The sequence below is a fragment of the Globicephala melas genome, chromosome 3, assembly GCF_963455315.2.
Source record: "Globicephala melas chromosome 3, mGloMel1.2, whole genome shotgun sequence".
NCBI classification, from domain to species: Eukaryota; Metazoa; Chordata; class Mammalia; order Artiodactyla; family Delphinidae; genus Globicephala; species Globicephala melas.
In genome coordinates, this window is record NC_083316.1 from 147,525,396 (window position 1) to 147,545,535 (window position 20,140).

General features: G+C 40.4%; 1 protein-coding gene across 4 annotated transcripts in view; it reads left to right on the top strand.

Moving 5' to 3' along the window:
- The window catches only part of CREBRF (CREB3 regulatory factor), a 69,190-nt gene that overhangs the window by 36,632 nt on the left and 12,418 nt on the right, over nt 1-20,140 (top strand). For all 4 annotated transcript variants that reach the window (XM_070045225.1, XM_030829909.3, XM_060296613.2 and 1 more), the window contains exons 5-8: nt 744-938; nt 2,593-2,782; nt 3,998-4,071; nt 15,950-16,072. In XM_070045225.1, the coding sequence (XP_069901326.1) occupies nt 744-938; nt 2,593-2,782; nt 3,998-4,071; nt 15,950-16,072 (582 nt within the window). The remainder of the gene's footprint in view (nt 1-743; nt 939-2,592; nt 2,783-3,997; nt 4,072-15,949; nt 16,073-20,140) is intronic.

A 20,140-nucleotide genomic window follows, 5' to 3' on the forward strand; every position in this document is an offset into this window, starting at 1 on the left:
GTATTTATTGTTTGTGGACTTTTTAATGATGGCCATTCTGACTGGTGTGAGGTGATACCTCATTGTGGTTTTGATTTGCACTTCTCTGATAATTAGCGATATTGAGCATCTTTTCACGTGCCTGTTGGCTATCTGCATGTCTTCTTTGGAGAAATGTCTATTTAGGTCTTCTGCCCTTTCTTTTTTTTTCTTTTTTTTTTGGCGGTACGCGGGCCCCTCACTGCTGTGGCCTCTCCCGTTGCGGAGCACAGGCTCCAGACGCGCAGGCTCAGCGGCCATGGCCCACAGGCCCAGCCGCTCCACAGCATGTGGGACCTCCCGGACCGGGGCACGAACCCATGTCCCCTGCATCGGCAGGCCGACCCTCAACCACTGCACCACCAGGGAAGCCCCTCTGCCCATTTTTTGATTGGGTTGTTTGTTTTCCTGTGGCTGTATTTCATTCTCTCAATCTCATGTGAAGATACAAAAAGAAAGTGTCATATACTAACCAAAGAGAAACCTGAGGAAGGTAAACAGTGTAGTTATCTCTGTTTATTAGTCTCTAAATATTTTGAATTAGAGATTTCTATATTAAAAGTTATTTTATAGATTTGGTTTATTATCTTTGACATGTTAATACTGTTTTTTGATGAAAGGAAATGTGTCAGATGGTAAATAGAGGGGATCTTTTTGTTTGTCCTGATTGGTTTATTGAAATGTACGGAACTTAAAATCGGGGCGGGGGGCTTTCTTTTTTTAAGGCTATGAAAATGATTCTGTGGAAGATTTGAAGGAGATGACTTCAATTACCTCTCGGAAGAGAGGTAAAAGAAGGTACTTCTGGGAGTATAGTGAACAACTCACACCATCACAGCAAGAGAGGATGCTAAGGCCATCTGAATGGAACAGAGATACCTTGCCAAGTAACATGTATCAGAAAAATGGCTTACATCATGGTAAGAGGGGATTGTGATCATGTATGTTCCCTCCCTCCCTCCCTTCCTTTCTCTTGTTATTGAAATATAGGTGATGTGCAATATTATATCAGTTTCAGGTGTATTACATTGTGATCTGACATTTGCATGCACCATGATCACCATGATAAGTCTTGGTGTAACCATCAGTCCTGGATATTTCATGTCACTTTTAAATGGAGATAGTAAACCATAATGCTTAATCATTATACATTATATGTAGGTATTCAACCCTTCCTAGCAAATTGGAGAGTCTAGAACAGTAGAGCTGCTGTATTTGCTATGACTGCTCTTCATTCACAAATAGCGTTTATCAGTATTGAGAGCCATCACCTAAACAGGGAGGAAAGCTTGTGTAAAAATGATTTGTAGTCACTTCTTGTTCTATATATCCTACCCAGGAAATGACCCAAGAGCCTGCTGATTCCTGACCTGTCACAGTTGCCATAAGCAAGAAGGGTTGGGGAAGAAGAGAATGGGCTCTAGCATCTCTGTCTTTCATTTTTGTCCAATCTCCAGGCCTAAATATAAACAGGGAGATTGGAATCAAAACGGTGGTGGAGAGAAAAGAGGAGGGAAAGGAAAGAAAGGAAGAACAATTGCGGAGAAAAGGAATGGAGCAGGAAGAATTGAATAGTAAGAGTCAGGAGAGGCTTATAATCTTAGGTAGGCCAGATTTTGATCTGTGAACCCAGGAGGATGTAATTGAGTAGAATTTCTTCTGCACAGATGTTTTTACCTTAATCCAAAGTCTGTACTGAGAAGGTGAGGGGCACTAGTAGGCTTGGACTCAGTAAACAGTTTAGTAGTTGCTCATGCTACAGATATAAGTTGCTAAGCATTTTTGACACAGAAGTTGTATCAGAAGTATATTTGTGCCTCATTTTCCCTTTCCACTGGCACCCAGGTCTGTACTCTATTATCTTTCAGTGAATAAAGGCCTAGTTTTTGACTTCAGATTAATTTTCTACCAGAAGTGAAAAGATGGGTCCAAAAAATAGGTCCAGGTAGCATGTAGTGAGTACTAGGAAAGTTGTTCAGGGTATTGTAGTTCAGAGGACAGAGCCATTCCTCTTGCCTGCAGTGGTAGGGAAAGTCTTCTTGAGTCTTCTGTAATGTTATTTATCAAACTAACTGAAGACGTGGTTTCTGAAAAGGCAATCCTTATTTGTTGGACTTTTGGGTCCAACACAGGAATATATATGTCTGACAAATTTTCAGTCATAGCAGCATAAATGTCTTGGTTTGGGTAAAATTTCCAAATTTGTTGCTGACCATATACTGTACCCTAGCCCTGATTTTTGTGTGCAGGTGAACTTGGACTCCAGTCCTGAGGTTTGAGATGCTTATTACTTCCATACAGATAATTAAGAATCCATCATACCAGGGCTAGAAACCTTAAGGTGGAGAAGGTTTGGGAAAAGGCTGGAGTTGTGCTCTATTACCCCCATTTCTTGCCATCACAAAGTGGGAAGGAGAGGAGGCCAGCCCTTCTAGCGTAGGTTGTTCACGTGCTGAGACCTCTGAAAAAAGAAAAGGGACGAGGGGAGAGATGGATTTTTACATATGGCTATATAAAATGTATCTCTTGTTAAATAAAATGATCTCACTTAAACTTCTTTTAAACCATCTATAGGAAAATATGCAGTAAAGAAGTCACGGAGAACGGATGTGGAAGACCTGACTCCAAATCCTAAAAAACTACTCCAGATAGGCAATGAACTACGGAAACTGAATAAGGTGATTAGTGATCTGACTCCAGTCAGTGAGCTTCCCTTAACAGCCCGGCCAAGGTCAAGGAAGGAAAAAAATAAGCTGGCTTCCAGGTAAATGGTAATGTTTACTCATGTGATTGAAGTCTAGGAGGTGAGGTTAGACTTCAGTGAGCTTTCATAGAGGAGATGGCCCTCGGCCCTTTTTTCAGAAATATACTTTTATAAATACTACAATGAGAGTATTATAATTTTTCCCTTGAAAGTAAATGATGGTATTTATGCTTCATGGAAGAAGTTTTTAAAGGGGAGAGGTGAATGAACTCAAGCGCCTTATAGTATAAAAAGGAAAAATTTTATCATAGCTCTTTATTTTTTGTTTGTTTTGCAGTAAGTCACGTTTTTTTATTGAGGTATAATTTACTTGATAAATTCTTCACTTTCAGTGTATCCTTCTGTGAGTTTTGACAAACATATCCAATTATGTAACCACAACCACAGTCAAGATATTGAACATTTTTATCACCTTAAAATATTTCCTTATGCCTCTTTGTAAAAGTGAACTCCCTCTCTCACCCCTAACTCCTCACAACCACCGATCTGTTTTCTGTTCCTACAGTTGCGCCTTTTCCAGAATATAGATGGAATCGTATTATATGCAGCCTTTTGAGTCTGGCTTTGATATCGCACAGGATGAATTTGAGATTCATAATGTTGTTGTGTGGAGGAGTATTGATAGTAGTAGTCCTTTGAAGTGATACACTGCAGTGTATCTGTTCACCGGTTGAGGGATAGTTGAGTGGTTTCTAATTTTGTGCAATTATGAATAAAGTCACCATAAACATTCATCTGCAGTTGTTTATGTGAACATAAGTTTGCATTTCTCTTGGGTAAATTCCCAGGAGTGTGTGTTTAACTGTATAAGAAACTGCCAGAGTAGCTATTTCCAAGGTAATGAAGTAAATTAAAACAATATTTACTGTTTTCCGAAGTAGTTGTATGTACTGTTTTACATCCCCTCCAGCAACATACGAGGGTTACACTTATTCACATCTTCTACACCACTTGGTATTGTCAGTGTTTGTTTGTTTATTTTGGCATACTAGCCATAGCTTTATTTTTGAATCTATGCTGAAACTTTAAAAAATCAGTTTGGATAAATGATGATATTGTATGTTTTGGGGTGATGATTGAGGCCCTCGATACAAACATCAGTAGGCAGCGATTTTTGGTTGCTATTAGAAAATGTCTGACAGCAGCAAAAAGAAGTATATTCTGAATGTTCCTTTTAAAAAAAAAAGTGAACTAAATTGCTCCTTCCTTTCACAGGGCTTGTCGGTTAAAGAAAAAAGCGCAGTATGAAGCTAATAAAGTGAAATTATGGGGCCTCAACACAGAATATGGTAAACCTACACTTTTAACAATTTGATTAACTTCCTTTTACCTTGCTGACCACTCTCGTTTTCTTTGGTTTTGTTATTTGCTTTCCCTGTATTCTGCCCAGCTTTAGGCCAGCCTCTTTTTTGTTCATCCATTCAGTAAGCTATATACTCACTCTTACTCATTCACGTCCTTCTCTTAGTATGTCCGTCTGTGGCGCGCCAAGCCAAATCTCACCTCTATCCTAAAGAGCTCACCTCTTGTGACCATGGGTAATCTCTGACTTCCATTTTACAGTTGTGTGCTGGGTTAGCCAATTTTATTAACTAATGTATACTTTAACCTTTGAGTGGATAGTTTAGAAACATGTTTTACAAATGTGATTGTTCATTAGAATCATTGGTGTGTACATGTTAAACTGTAGATTTCTAGGCTTCTCCCCAGATACTCTGAACTGTAATCTATGCAAGTAGAACCCAGGAATCCATATTTTTAACATTACCCCAGATTACCCTTTTTTTTTTTAATTTAATTCATTTATTTTTGGCTACGTTTTGGGTCTTCATTGCTGCGCACGGGCTTTCTCTAGTTGCAGCGAGTGGGGGCCACTCTTTGCTGCAGTGTGTGGGCTTCTCATTGCGGTGGCTTCTTTTGTTGTGGAGCACAGGCTCTAGGTACGTGGGCTTCAGTAGTTGTAGCATGCAGGCACAGTAGTTGTGGCTCGCGAGCTCTAGCGCTCAGGCTCAGTAGTTGTGACGCATGGGGTTAGATGCTCCGCGGCATGTGGGATCTTCCCAGACCAGGGCTCGAACCTGTGTCCCCTGCATTGGCAGGCGGATTCTTAACCACTGCGCCACCAGGGAAGCCCCTACCCCAGATTACTCTTATGCAACCATCCTAGTACATATTTGGGAACCGTTGGTTTAGATCAGTGCTTCCCAATCTTTCACATCATGGCACATGCAGAAAACTATCATCCCTAAGGCATCCTGGAGTATAACAGAGTAGGCTGCTGATGGGAGGAGGCCCTTTTGGGCTGAGATGATCATTATCTCATACACCTGGAACCCTTCTACAACGAACTAGTGGGTTGGAAAGCTCTGCTTTTGATCTTCTGTAATAAGAACCACCCCTTCTTTTCCCCTTGCTCTGTTACTCTTCCTTAAGCCTGGTAGCATAAGAGCTCATATGTTCCTTTGCGTCTAAAATTGTCCTCTTCACTGTGTTGCTCTTGGGCTAAATTGTATCTGAAAGTGGAACAGTGGCTAAATGATCGATTATTATTTGTTTCCAGAGGTTTTCTTAAGTCCAGCATGATGTCTGGCACATAAGTGCTCAATAAATGTTGTGGAGTTTTTTCTTAATCCTTTATCTTGGTTATCTTGTTTCCATTTGTGAGGACAGAAAGAGGATTTCCAACTGTGATGTTTACAACTTGTGAAAGGAACTGATCGTTTTATTTATTAATGACCACACAGGAATTCTAATCAAGGTAAATGAATTAGGTAAAACAATAGTTGGTTTGTTGGAATGGAGATCTTCCCATTTTCCTATTATTCGTTCTTGCTTATTGAAGCATTTTGACCTTGAGCTCTGTGAGTATATATATGATTGCAATGTCATGGACATTCATACTTCATTTTAGAACCCAGCTGACTCACACTGCAGGGAAGTGTGGTGAGCTCCTGGGAGCCTTCTGGTCTCTTTTTCTCTGGACACATGTAGGCATATATCTGTGTGTTACTCAGTTAATAAATTTATCCATAATGATGTACATCTGTGTGGCCATATGTTTTTGCATTTGTATATATGTACATGCATGCCCACGCACACATGCTTTCTGTCTGTGATGTAAATATATTCTGGGGTGTGGAACAATTGGGGAATTGGTAAGGGCCAGGAATATGTGTATTTCTGAATGTGTTGTTCTATCTCATTGAGTTTTTGATGGCCTTAAATGTTTCTTGTTTCCAAAGCTAGCTTAAAGCCTCTAGATATTTTCATGTAGGAAAGGCCTGTCTTTATTTTTTATTTATTTATTTTTTAACATCTTTATTGGAGTATAATTGATTCACAATGATGTGTCAGTTTCTGCTTTACAACAAAGTGAATCAGCTATACACATACACACATCCCCATATCTCCTTCTCCCTCTTGCGTCTCCCTCCCACCCTCCCTATCCCACTCCTCTAGGTGGTCACAAAGTACCTAGCTGATCTCCCTGTGCTATGTGGCTGCTTCCCACTAGCTAGCTATTTTACATTTGAAGGCCTGTCTTTAAAAGGTAGCATTTTCTTCTCAGTTAGTCAGCATGGAGGAAAAGGATCTTCTCATTCATTTATTTCTCGTCCACTTCTGTCTTACTAGCTTCTCTCCTCCAGTCTGGGGAAGAGCAGCTTCGACTATTGGTTTAGAAGACCTCAGAAGCAATGAGATACTCCTGTGTAGTTTGCCACATGTAGTCTGAAAGTTCTTCCCGGAGTTTCTGATACATCTCTCAAGGGAATGGTGCCCTTGATTCCTCTAAATATCTGGGAGTCACTCTGTTACTGCTTTGTGGAACACTTTTATCCGTTACTTATCTTTTTTTTTTTTTGCGGTACGCGGGCCTCTCACTGCTGTGGCCTCCCCCGTTGCGGAGCACAGGCTCCAGATGCGCAGGCTCAGCGGCCATGGCTCATGGGCCCAGCTGCTCTGCTACATGTGGGATCTTCCCGAACTGGGGCATGAACTCGTGTCCCCTGCATCGGCAGGCGGACTCTCAACCACTGTGCCACCAGGGAAGCTCTGTTACCTATCTGTTGACCCAATGGTTTCTAGAATTTGTGATTTACAAATCGGTGACATCGGAAAAAGATTTTGGGACTTGGGAACCATAGTGTTGCCAGCTTTATATTTTGCCATGTGAAGCCATTAAAAGGAACATCATCTACAATTACTGTCATTTCATACAAGGTAGAATATTTTAGCATTAGAAAATTGAGACAGGCATAATTTCAGAGTAAAGTTAGCTTTATGAAAAAATGTACTCTGTTGTCCTTATCCTTTTAAATTTGTCATCAACTAGCACCGTTCCAAGGACTAGCTTCAGGGCCCAGGACTGTCCTACTCATCCCGTCCTATCCTGCCGAACCTCCTCCTCCTATTGATTCCCTCTACCAAAGCTCGCAAGAAGCTGCTCCGTGAGTCAAATGTAGATTTGTTGACTCAGAATGAAAAGTAAAGCTACTAAGAGGATTGGACGTTCATCCTGATTGACATATTTTATCCCTAAGCAAGCTACATGAGAAAATTAAAACTGGAAGATTCTTGGATGAACATGGAATCAAAACAGGAGGGATCTGTTAGAGATTTAAGGTTTGGCCTCACTTTCTGAGCCAGATGCCTCCGCTTCCTCACCCAGAAGTTTTTGATGTTGTTAGAACCCTTCACCTCTGCCCTCCCTCCCCCCAGGGCCTGGCATGGACACTGCCCAGGTTGAGAAGAGCTGTTCTGCTCTGTTTCAATTTTGATTTTACAGTGAGTTTTTTTTTTTTTCTTTCTTTCTTTTTAAAAGTGACCTGGGGCTTCCCTGGTGGCACAGTGGTTGAGAGTCCGCCTGCCGATGCAGGGGACACGGGTTCGTGCCCCGTTCCGGGAGGATCCCACATGCCGCGGAGCGACTGGGCCCGTGAGCCATGGCCACTGGGCCTGCGCGTCCGGAGCCTGTGCTCCGCAACAGGAGAGGCCACAGCAGGGAGAGGCCCGCGTACCGCAAAAAAAAAAAAAAAAAGTGACCTGATTTACTTTACCTGTTGAAGATGAGGGAACCTCATTTGCTTCTCATAAGTCCAGCCTGCATGTAAATGTCGTTATATTTGAGTAAATGGTGTTCTCTCTCAGTTATTCGAGAAGAAGCATAAATTTCTTGTTTCATGTGGTTTAGGGAGTCAGCTGTGCTTTCCTTGTTTACTGACACGTTTTATATATATTGTTCCTGCATGTAGTTTTAAACTGCCTCCCCACCCCCCCACCCCCAGTTATTTCTGACTTCTCGCTTCAATGTTAGTCTAGATTGGTCTCTTCTAAGTATTACAAGGTTAGGAATAACACATCATTGATTTCAAAGCAGTGTCTGAAGTAGTAGAGATTTATTTCAGACCATAGGAATCCTGTGTGTTGAAATTGGTGATGTGTTCCCCCCTGCAACTTTATTGAGGTATAATTGAAGTACAATAACTCTACATATTTAAAGAGTATTATTTGGTTCGTTTGGACATATGTATATACATGTGAAATCAATCAAGATAATGAACACTTTGATCACCTCCAAAAGTTTCATAGTGCCCCTTTGTAAGCTAACCCTCCCTCCATTCCTATCCCTTAGTAGCCCCGATCTGCTTTCTGTCACTGTAGATTAGTTTACATTTTCAGAATTTTATATTAATGGAATCCTACCATACATTCTCTTTTTTTGCCTGGCTCCTTTCACTCTGAATAATTATTTTAAAATTTCTCGGGCTTCCCTGGTGGCACAGTGGTTGAGAGTCCACCTGCCGATGCAGGGGACACGGGTTCGTGCCCTGGTCCGGGAGGATCCCACATGCCGCGGAGCGGCTGGGCCCGCGAGCCATGGCCGCTGAGCCTGTGCGTCCAGAGCCTCTGCTCCGCAATGGGAGAGGCCACAACAGTGAGAGGCCCGTGTAACGCAAAAAAAAAAAAAAAAAAAAAAATTTCTCCATGTCATCTATATCAATAGTTAAATCCTTTTCATTGCTGAGTAGTATTCCATTGTGTTAGATATATTACAGTTTCTTTATCTATTCACCTATTGATGGATACTTGGGTTGTTTGCTTTCGCTGTAACAGAGCTGCTGTGAATATTTCCGTACAAGTGTTTGGGTGGACATATATTTTAATCTCTCTTGGTTAAATACCTACGAGTAGCTGTATAGGAAACCGCCAAACTGTTTTCCAAGTAGCTGTACCATTTTACATTCTCAAAAACAGTGTATGAGGGTTCTAGTTGGTCCATATCGTTGCCAACGCTTGGCACGGTCAATCTTCTTACTTTTAACCAACCTAATGGGTGGTATGTGGCAGTATCTCGTTGTGGTCTTAATTTATATTGCTTTGATTAATGATATTCAACATCTTTACTGTACTTACTGGCTATTCATATACTTTGTGTGTATATGTGAAGTATCTATTAAAATAGTTTGCCATTTAAAAATTTTGTCTTCTAAAAGTTCTTTATTCTAGATACAGGCTCTTTGTCTGATATATGTATTGAAAATATTTTATACTAGTCTTTGAATTTCCTTTTTGTTTTCTCACTGACATCTTCCAAAGAGCAAAAATGTTCAATTTTGATGAAGTCCAATTTGTCAGTCTTTCCTTTTATATTTTACATTTTTTGTGTGTTCTAATTAGAAACTTTGCCGACTCCAAAAATTCTATTTTCTTGTATATTTTCTCCTAGGATTTATGTAGTTTTAGGTTTTACAGTTAAGTTTATGAGATCTTTTTCAGGTTAATTCTTATGTATGGTGTAGGCTAAGAGTTGATTTTCTTTCCCCATATGAATATCCAGTTGATCAAGCACCAGTCATTGAAAGAACTTTCCTTTCCCCATTTAATTGTTTTTGCACCTTTATCAGATCAGTTGATCCTATATGTATGGGTCTACTTCTGGACTCTGTATTCTGTTCCATTGATCTATTTGACTATCTTTATGTGAATATATAGTGTCTTACTGTAGATAGTAGATTGTGAAAGTCAGGCAGTGTTAGTCCTTGTTAGTCTTCTAATTTTGTTCTTTCAAAGTTGTTTTGGCTATTCTAGGTCCTTTGCATGACCATATAAATTTTGGAATCAGTTTATCACTTTTTACAAAAAAAGTTTCTTGAAATTTTGATTGGAATTGCTTTAAATCTGTAGATCAATTTGGAGAGAATTATCATCTTAACAAAATGGAGGCTTCCTATCCATGAACTTGGTTTCTCTTTCCATCTAGTTAGGTCTTCTTTAATTTCTCTCTGACTTGTTTTATAGTTTTCAATGTAGAGTGCTTGACCATCTTTTGTTAGATTTATTCCTAAGTATTTTATGTTTTTTGGTGCTGTTGTAAATGGACTCATTTTTGAAATTTCAAATTCTTTCTTGGTAGTATATAAAATGAATTTTTGTGTATTACTCTTATACCTTATTTTCTTGCTAAATTTATTAGTTCCAGTAGTAGATATTCCAGTAGATGCCCTGGAATTTTCTATTTAAGCAGTCATCATCTGCAAATAGAAATGGCTTTATTTATTCCCTTCTGATCTTTATGCCTTTTAACTCTTTTTCTTGCCTTGTTGCAATGTCTGAGACATTTGAAAAGAAGTGGTGACTGCCTTGTTTGCAGGGGAAACTTTGACCTTTAAGTTGATATTGGCTGTAGGTTTTTTTGTAGATGAGATGCTCTCTATTATTTTGAGTAAGTTTCCTTCTTTTCCTAGTTTCATTTATCATGAATAGATACTGAATACTGTCATTTTCTTTCCTTTTTTTTTTTTTTGCATTTATTGGAACAATCACATTGTTTTCCTTTATTCTGGTAATGTGTCACATATTCCCCTGTTAATATGGTGAATTATATTAACTAACTTTTTATTAAACCAACCTTGCATTCTTGGAATAAACTCTATTTGGTTATGATGTATTTTCCTCTTTATATTAGAGTCTATTGAAAATATTTTGTAAGATTCTATTCCGATATTTTAAGTTGGATTCTGTTGTTAATATTTTGTCAAGGATTTTTATATCTATATTCAAGAGGGTTATTAGTCTGTGATTTTCTTTTTTTGTAATATCTTTGTCAGGTTTTGGTATTTGAGGATACTGGGCTTAGAGAATGAATTCAGCCATGATCTTTCTTCCTTTTTTTTTGAAAGTTTGATGAAATTAATTTTATTTCTTCATTGTGCATTTGATAGAATTTTCCATTAAAGCCCTCTGCATTTTCTTTGGGGAATACTTTTTGATGAATTCAATTCCTTTATTAGAAATGAGCTGTTCAGATTTTCCATTTCTTCTTGTGAAGTGGCATTTTCAATAAATTTGTCCATTTCATCCAAGTTTTTGAATTTGTTAGCATAGCATTTTCTTATTATCCTTTTAATGGCTGTATTCTGAAGTGATAACCCGTTTTCCATTCTAGGTAGAGGTGATCAAGCCGTCTAGCTGGAGATGGGGATGAGGGTGGGAGTGGGTATCAATTTTGTTGATATTTTCAAAGAACCAGCTTTTGGCTTTGTTAACTTTCTCTGTTGTGTGTTTGTGTTCTGTTTTATTGATTTCTGCTCTTATATTTATTATTTCCCTCCTTATTTACTTTTGGTTAACTTTGCTCTTTTTTTTTTTTTTTTAACATCTTTATTGGAGTATAATTGCTTTACAATGGTGTGTTAGTTTCTGCTTTATAACAAAGTGAATCAGTTATACATATACATATGTTCCCATATCTCTTCCCTCTTGCGTCTCCCTCCCTCCAACCCTCCCTATCCCACCCCTCTAGTTAGTCAAACCAACGAGCTGATCTCCCTGTGCTATGCGGCTGCTTCCCACTAGCTATCTATTTTACGTTTGGTAGTGTATATATGTCCATGCCACTCTCTCATTTCGTCCCAGCTTACCCTTCCCCCTCCCCATATCCTCAAGTCCATTCTTTAGTAGGTCTGTGTCTTTATTACTGTCTTGCTCCTAGGTTCTTCATGACCTTTTTTTTTTTTTTTTCCCCCTTAGAGTCCACATATATGTGTTAGCATACAGTATTTCTTTTTCTCTTTCTGATTTACTTCACTCTGTATGACACACTCTAGGTCCATCGACCTCACTACAAATAACTCAATTTTGTTTCTTTTATGGCTGAGTAATATTCCATTGTATATATGTGCCACATCTTCTTTACCCATTCATCTGATGATGGACACTTAGGTTTTTTCCATCTCCGGCCTATTGTAAATAGAGCTGCAATGAACATTTTGGTACATGACTCTTTCTGAATTATGGTTTTCTTAGGGTATATGCCCAGTAGTGGGATTGTTGGGTCCTATGGTAGTTCTATATTTAGTTTTTTAAGAAACCTCCACACTGTTCTCCATAGTGGCTGTATCAATTTACATTCCCACCAACAGTGCAAGAGGGTTCCCTTTTCTCCACACCCTCTCCAGCATTTTTTGTTTCTAGATATTTTGATGATGCCCATTCTGACCAGTGTGAGATGATATCTAATTGTAGTGGTGATTTGCATTTCTCTAATGATTAATGATGTTGCAGATTCTTTCATATATTTGTTGGCAATCTGTATATCTTCTTTGGAGAAATGTCTATTTAGGTCTATTTAGGTCTATTTATTGGATTGGGTTGTTTGTTTTTCTGACATTGAACTGCATGAGCTGCTTGTAAATTTTGTATCCATTCAGCCAATCTGTGTCTTTTGGTGGGAGCATTTAGTCCATTTACATTTAAGGTAATTATCGATATGTGTGTTCCCATTCCCATTTTCTTAATTGTTTTGGGTTTGTTATTGTAGGTCTTTTCCTTCTTTTGTGTTTCTTGCCTAGAGAAGTTCCTTTAGCAGTTGTTGTAGAGCTGGTTTGGTGGTGCTGAACTCTCTCAGCTTTTGCTTGTCTCTAAAGGTTTTAATTTCTCCATCAAATCTGAATGAGATCCTTGCTGGGTAGAGTAATCTTGGTTGCAGGTTTTTCTCCTTCAACACTTTCAATATGTCCTGCCACTCCCTTCTGGCTTGCAGAGTTTCTGCTGAAAGATCAGCTGTTAACCTTATGGGGATTCCCTTGTGTGTTATTTGTTGTTTTTCCCTTGCTGCTTTTAATATGTTTTCTTTGTATTTAATTTTTGACAGTTTGATTAATATGTGTCTTGGCGTATTTCTCCTTGGATTTATCCTGTATGGGACTCTCTGTGCTTCCTGGACTTGATTAACTATTTCCTTTCCCATATTAGGGAAGTTTTCAACTATAATCTCTTCAAATATTTTCTCAGTCCCTTTCTTTTTCTCTTCTTCTTCTGGAACCCCTATAATTCGAATGTTGGTACGTTTAATGTTGTCCCAGAGGTCTCTGAGACTGTCCTCAGTTCTTTTCATTCTTTTTTCTTTATTCTGCTCTGCAGTAGTTATTTCCACTATTTTATCTTCCAGGTCACTTATCCGTTCTTCTGCCTCAGTTATTCTGCTATTGATCCCATCTAGAGTACTTTTAATTTCATTTATTGTGTTGTTCATCGTTGCTTGTTTCATCTTTAGTTCTTCTAGGTCCTTGTTAACTGATTCTTGCATTTTGTCCATTCTATTGTCCATTCTATCTCCAAGATTTCGGATCAACCTTACTATCATTATTCTGAATTCTTTTTCAGGTAGACTGCCTATTTCCTCTTCATTTGTTAGGTCTGATGGGTTTTTATCTTGCTCCTTCATCTGCGGTGTGTTTTTCTGTCTTTTCATTTTGCTTATCTTACTGTGTTTGGGGTCTCCTTTTTTGCAGGCTGAAGGTTCGTAGTTCCTGTTGTTTTTTGTGTGTCTGTCCCCAGTGGCTAAGGTTGGTTCAGTGGGTTGTGTAGGCTTCCTGGTGGAGGGTACTAGTGCCTGTGTTCTGGTGGATGAGGCTAGATCTTGTCTTTCTGGTGTGCAGGTCCACGTCTGGTGGTGTGTTTTGGGGTGTCTGTAGACTTATTATGATTTTGGGCCGCCTCTCTGCTAATGGGTGGGGTTGTGTTCCTGTCTTGCTAGTTGTTTGGCATAGGATGTCCAGCACTGTAGCTTGCTGGTCGTTGAGTGAAGCTGGGTGCTGGCGTTGAGATGGAGATCTCTCGGAAATTTTTGCTGTTTGATATTATGTGCAGCTGGGAGGTCTCTTGTGGATCAGTGTCCTGAAGTTGGCTCTCCCACCTCAGAGGCACAGCACTGACTCCTGGCTGCAGCCCCAAGAGCCTTTCATCCACAGGGCTCCTTAATTTGGGATGACTGGTTGTCTATTCAGGTATTCCACAGATGCAGGGTATATCAAGTTGATTGTGGAGCTTTAATCCTCTGCTTCTGAGGCTGCTGGGAGAGATTTCCCTTTCTCTTCTTTGTTCTCACAGCTCCCAGGGGCTCAGCTTTGGATTTGGCCCCGCCTGTGCGTGTAGGTCGCCGGAGGGCGTCTGTTCTTTGCTCAGACAGGACGGGGTTAAAGGAGCCGCTGATTCGGAGGCTCTGGCTCACTCAGGCCCTGGGGTAGGGAGGGGCACGGAGTGTGGGGTGGGCCTGCGGCTGCAGAGGCCGGCGAGACGTTGCAGCCTGAGGCGCGCCTGTGCGTTCTCCCGGGGGAGTTGTCCCTGGATCCCGGGACCCCGGCAGTGGCGGGCTGCACAGGCTCCCCGGAAGGGCGCGTGGCCAGTGACCTGTGTTCGCACACAGGCCTCCCGGTGGCGGCAGCAGCGGCCCTAGCCGCTCTGGGCGGCCCTAGCCACGTCCGTCTCTGGACTCCGCACCCCTAGCCGCGGCTCGCGCCTGTCCCTGGAGCTCTCTCAAGCAGCGTTCTTAATCCCCTCTCCTCGTGCACCAGAAAACAAAGAGGGACGTAAAAGTCTCTTGCCTCTTCGGCAGTTCCAGACTTCTCCCCGGACTCTCTCCCGGCCAGCCGCGGTGCACTAACGCCCTGCAGGCTGTGTTCACGCTGCCAACCTCAGTCCTCTCCCGGCACTCCGACAAAAGCCGGAGCCTCAGCTCCCAGTCCCGCCCGCCCCGGCGGGCGAGCAGACAAGCCTCTCGGCTGGCAAGTTCCGGTCGGCCCGATCCTCTGCGCTGGAATCTGTCCGCTTTGCCCTCCGCACCCCTGTTTCTGTGCTCTCCTCCGCGGCTCCCAAGCTCCCCCACTCCGCCTCCCGAAGTCTCCACCCGCGAAGGGGCTTCCTAGTGTGTGGACACTTTTCCTCCTTCACAGCTCTCTCCCGCTGGTGCAGGACCCGTCCCTATCCTTTTGTCTCTGTTTAGTTTTTTCTTTTGCCCTACCCAGGTACGTGGGGGGTTTCTTGCCTTTTGGGAGGTCTGAGGTCTTCTCCCAGCGTTCAGTAGATGCTCTGTAGGAGTTGTTCCACGCGTAGATGTATTTCTGGTGTATCTGTGGGGAGGAACGTGATCTCCGCGTCTTACTCTTCCGCCATCTTCCCGGAAGTCTGATGCTCTTTTTTTTTTTTAAAGCTTCTTAAGGTGGGGAAATTTGTTGTTGTTTTTTTAATTTATTTATTTTATTTTTGGCTGCGTTGGGTCTTTGTTGCTGTGCGCGGGCTTTCTCTAGTTGCCGTGGGGGGGGCTACACTTCGTTGCGGTGCGCGGGCTTTTCATTGCAGTGGCTTCTCTTGTTGTGGAGCGCGGGCTCTAGGCACGCAGGCTCTAGAGCGCAGGCTCAGTAGTTGTGGCGCACGGGCTTAGTTGCTCCGCGGCATGTGGGATCTTCTCGGAACAGGGCTCGAACCCGTGTCCCCTGCATTGGCAGGAGGATTCTTAACCACTGAGGCACTGGGGAAGCCCGGGAAATTTGTTTTTAAAGCTTTGTCTTTGAAGGGCTTTGTTCGATTTATTTAATAAACATTTACTAAGACCCTATGAGTCAATATACCAGGCACTGTCATAGCTGTGAAGACAAGTAGGGCAAATTGCTTACAGGATAGTGGACATTGATACATGTCTACAATCTGTTATCAAAAGTGGCATATCGTTTGATTATTAGTCTCTTTGGATAAGAAAGCTTACAACCATCACTGCTTAATGTTTTCTTATATGTTCTTCATTTTTAATTGAGTATCTGTTATTACATAATTAAAAGTAAATTCTTCCATGTTAATGACATGCTCCAACTGTCCTGTTCTGTCTTACAGATAATTTATTGTTTGTAATCAACTCCATCAAGCAAGAGATTGTAAACCGAGTACAGAATCCAAGAGAGGAGAGAGGACCCAACATGGGACAGAAGCTTGAAATCCTCATTAAAGATACTCTTGGTAAGAAGAACACTGGATAAACTAATAACCATTAATAACGTATAGTGTAAGGTATATGATTCAAGGGAATATTCAAAATTCTTTTAAGGAAAAACTCAAGTGGTCTCATTGTAGTTACCTCCCTTTATGAGAAGATTTGTTTTTTGAGAGTTAGCATTCATAAACATGTTCTGCTGGTTACCACGATTGATTGATTGATTGATTGATAGACAAGAAGTGATTTATTAGGACGCTTACTAGGCTTACAAGTGGGCAGGTGAGCGTTGTGCTGCCCCACAATTTATTATTTAGACTTCGTCACTGAACTGTTTTAACACTTAGGAAAGATAAACTTCTAGCAACTTTAACCTTCTGTGGGGAAAATAAAGATCCCTGACCTTGTCAAGCCTGCAGTATATACTTCAATAGAGGTTCTTACCTATTTGTTTTACTCTTTCACAGGATTCTAACAGACTTGATTATCTGGTTTTCCATCCCTGAACAGTTTATACCACATGGGGAGGAACAGAGAGGCAGGCATCCACAAGTCAGGCAGAGTGATACTGACAGGGAGGGTAGAGGTAGCTAATGTAGACAAAGACATGCAAACCCTAGAGGCCCCAGGAGCTTGGCTGCCATAGGAGCAAATCACCCTATGATCAGTAGCATCCCAAGGGCATTACAGCATAACACAAGCCATGAAGACCCTGAAGCATCATAAAATTGTTTCAGCTATATTATATGTTCTTTGTTTAACAGTTTTTATTCTAGGACTGTCTCTTAAAAACTGGTTCTTACATAGTTGTTGTGTAGAGTAGTAAATTTCACTTACCTGAGAATTTTCTTCCCCAGGATGCTGACTGTATATTGAATCACATCACTTAAAAGAATTACAGCTTACTTTTCAATCATTAATTAGTTATTTACCTGAATTTTAGAGTGCCAAACACTATAATTAAAAAAATTTTTTTAATTGTAAATATCTTAGAATTTGTTAAGACAATTTTTCTGACTTCCAGTTATTATAAATTCATTCATTCCACAAAATTTTTTCAATGCCTACTACGTTGCCAGGTGTTGGGGGATCCACAGGGGTTAAGTAGAGACTTGGTTGCTACTCTTCTTAGATGCTTGTAGTCTAAAAATGGAAGGCAAGGAATAGAAAACCAAAAATAATAATAATAACATTGTGGTAACTGCTATGAAGAAATCAAGATGCTTAGATGCAGTGGAGTGAGCAAGAATATTTTATTTCCACTTATACAGAAATGCTTCTGTATACCAAATCTGCTACCCAAATCATTGCATTTTCTTTAATTGAAAATAAATACACATTTAATGCTTCCATGCACTTAGTAAGTTTCTTATGGTTTTTGAAATGTCATTAATTTCTCTTGTCAGTGTTGTGTTCATACTGAACGTAAAATATACTAGTGTTTCTGTAGGGCAATTTGGAATCATTAGTAAAATTAGCAAGGCATATAGATTTAAACCCAACGATTTCATGAAATTTGACAACTTTCATGTTTAAAGGCCAAAGGAGAAGATCTAAAAGAGAGATTAAGAGATGAGAAAAAAGAATTCCTTAGTCTAGGAAGGGATAAACAGCTAACATTTATATAGTACTTATTATGATCCAGGATCTGTCTACTCAGATTTAGTGATTTACTTCCACAGTTCTGTGAAGAAGGTATTATTATCCTGGTTTTACAGATGAGGAATTGGAAGCCCAACAAGGCATTAGGTAACTTGCCACAAGTCCTACAGCCAACAAGTGGCAGGACTAGGAGCTAGAAGTAAGTGCTCCTAGTTGCAAGTGCTTGCACTGTACCCATGGATCATCACTTGGCCCTGTCATCTGACACTCATCTCTAGATAGTTTCTGAACTGTATAGTTCCCAAGTGGCCCACTAATTGCCTCATCCAGTAGACTTACTTGAGAATTTATTTTTCTTGACATTCTGTGTAACATTTGATTCTTTTGAGCATTTATCTTCATTCTTAAAACATTTTCTTTATCTTAAGATACTTAAGGTTCTGCATGCCTTGTTTCCTATCTTTTTACACACAAAATGCTAGTGGTTTCTCTGTGGCTCTAGCAATACCCACTGGTCATGTGCAGAAATTAAGATACGTTTCCAAAAAACAAAAGCTCATTCAGCATAATGGTTAAAATCAGAGTATTTGAAATCAGTTCTAGATTCAAGTCCTGGCCCTGCCACTTACTACCTGAGGACCCTAGGGAAGTAACTTCACTTCCCTCAACCTAATTTTATTCATCTATAATGTAAAGTGTGGACAGTTGTGTGGATTAAATGGAAAGAGTGCATGTAAAGCACTTAGCATACTGCTGAACACAAATTCTCAATACTTAGTAAGTATTAGTTGTTGATGTTACCATATTACATCGTAAACATTTTTTAATTAATTAATTTATTTATTTATTTTTGGCTGTGTTGGGTCTTCGTTTCTGTGCGAGGGCTCTCTCTAGTTGTGGCAAACGGGAGCCACTCTTCATCGCGGTGCACGGGCCTCTCACTATCACGGCCTCTCTTGTTGCGGAGCACAGGCTCCAGACACGCAGGCTCAGTAGTTGTGGTGCACGGGCCTAGTTGCTCCGCGGCATGTGGGATCTTCCCAGACCAGGGCTCGAACCCGTGTCCCCTGCATTGGCAGGCAGACTCTCAACCACCGTGCCACCAGGAAAGCCCACATCGTAAACATTTGAATTTTTTTCCTTAAAAGAATTTTATTTCTACATTGTCTTCCTGTGTTACGTAGAGAGAGAAATTTAATGTTATAAGAAAAAATTCTTCCTGCCTTTTTATTTTTTAACTTAAAGGTCTTATATATTGATAAGTTTGTGTTTTCCCTTTGTACCTGATTGTCAGTTTTACCAGATACAATCCTTGACTCACATTTTCCTGCCTTGAGTATTTTAAATATGTTTCTCCATTTTTATTCTGGAATAAAGTGTTGCTGTTGCAAAGCTAATAATTGCCTAATTTTTTTCCCTTATGCCGTTTGCTATTTTTGCCCAGATGTCAACAGGATTTTTTCCTTTTTCTTTAAATCCTAGTAATTTTACTAGACCATGTCTTGGAGTTGGTCATTTTAGGTTGATATTCTCATATACACTCTGTGCTCTTTCAGTAAGTAGCTTCAGATCTTTTAAATTTTATTTATTTATTTATTTTTAAATTTTCTTTATTTAATTGATTTATTTTTGGCTGCGTTGGATCTTTGCTGCTGTGCGCTGGCTTTCTCTAGTTGCAGTGGGCGGGGGCTACTCTTTGTTGCGGTGTGCGGGCTTCTCATTGCGGTGGCTTCTCTTGTTGCAGAGCACAGGCTCTAGGCGCCTGGGCTTCAGGAGTTGTGGCTTGCGGGCTCTGGAGTGCAGGCTCAGTAGTTGTGGCGCACGGGCTTAGTTGGTCCGCGGCATGTGGAATCTTCCCGGACTGGAGCTCGAACCCGTGTCCCCTGCATTGGCAGGCAGATTCTTAACCACTGTGCCACCAGGAAAGCCCATATGTTTTTAATATTTGATTTGTTCCCTTGCTTTGGTTTTCTTCTTTGGGGACTCTTACTATTTGTGGGTTGGATCTTCTTTGCCTGTCTTCAGTATTTTCTGAAGTATATTCACTTCTTCTCAAATTTAAAAAAAAAATCTCTTAATTTCTTATTTTAAAATTCTTCCCCTTTTCACTGCTGTTTCTCTTAAATGCGTTATCTGTTGTGTTTATTTGCGGCTCTTATATCCTTTTAGATTTGTTTTAATTTCCGGAGTTCATGTTTTCATTTTTTTCTCTTTTTTTTTTGAGGTGTGATTGACATAACATTATATTAATTTCAGGTGTATAATGTACTGATTTGATACTGGTATGTATTGCAAAATGATCACCACAGTAAGTCCAGTTAGCATCCGTCAATATACATAGTTATAAAATATTTTTTTCTTGTGCTGAGACCTTTTAAGATCCTCTCTCCTACCTACTTTCAAATATGCAGTATGGTACTATTAACTACAGTCACCATGCTATATGTTACATCCCCCTCATTATGGATTATAGTCTTTATCATCAAGAAGCA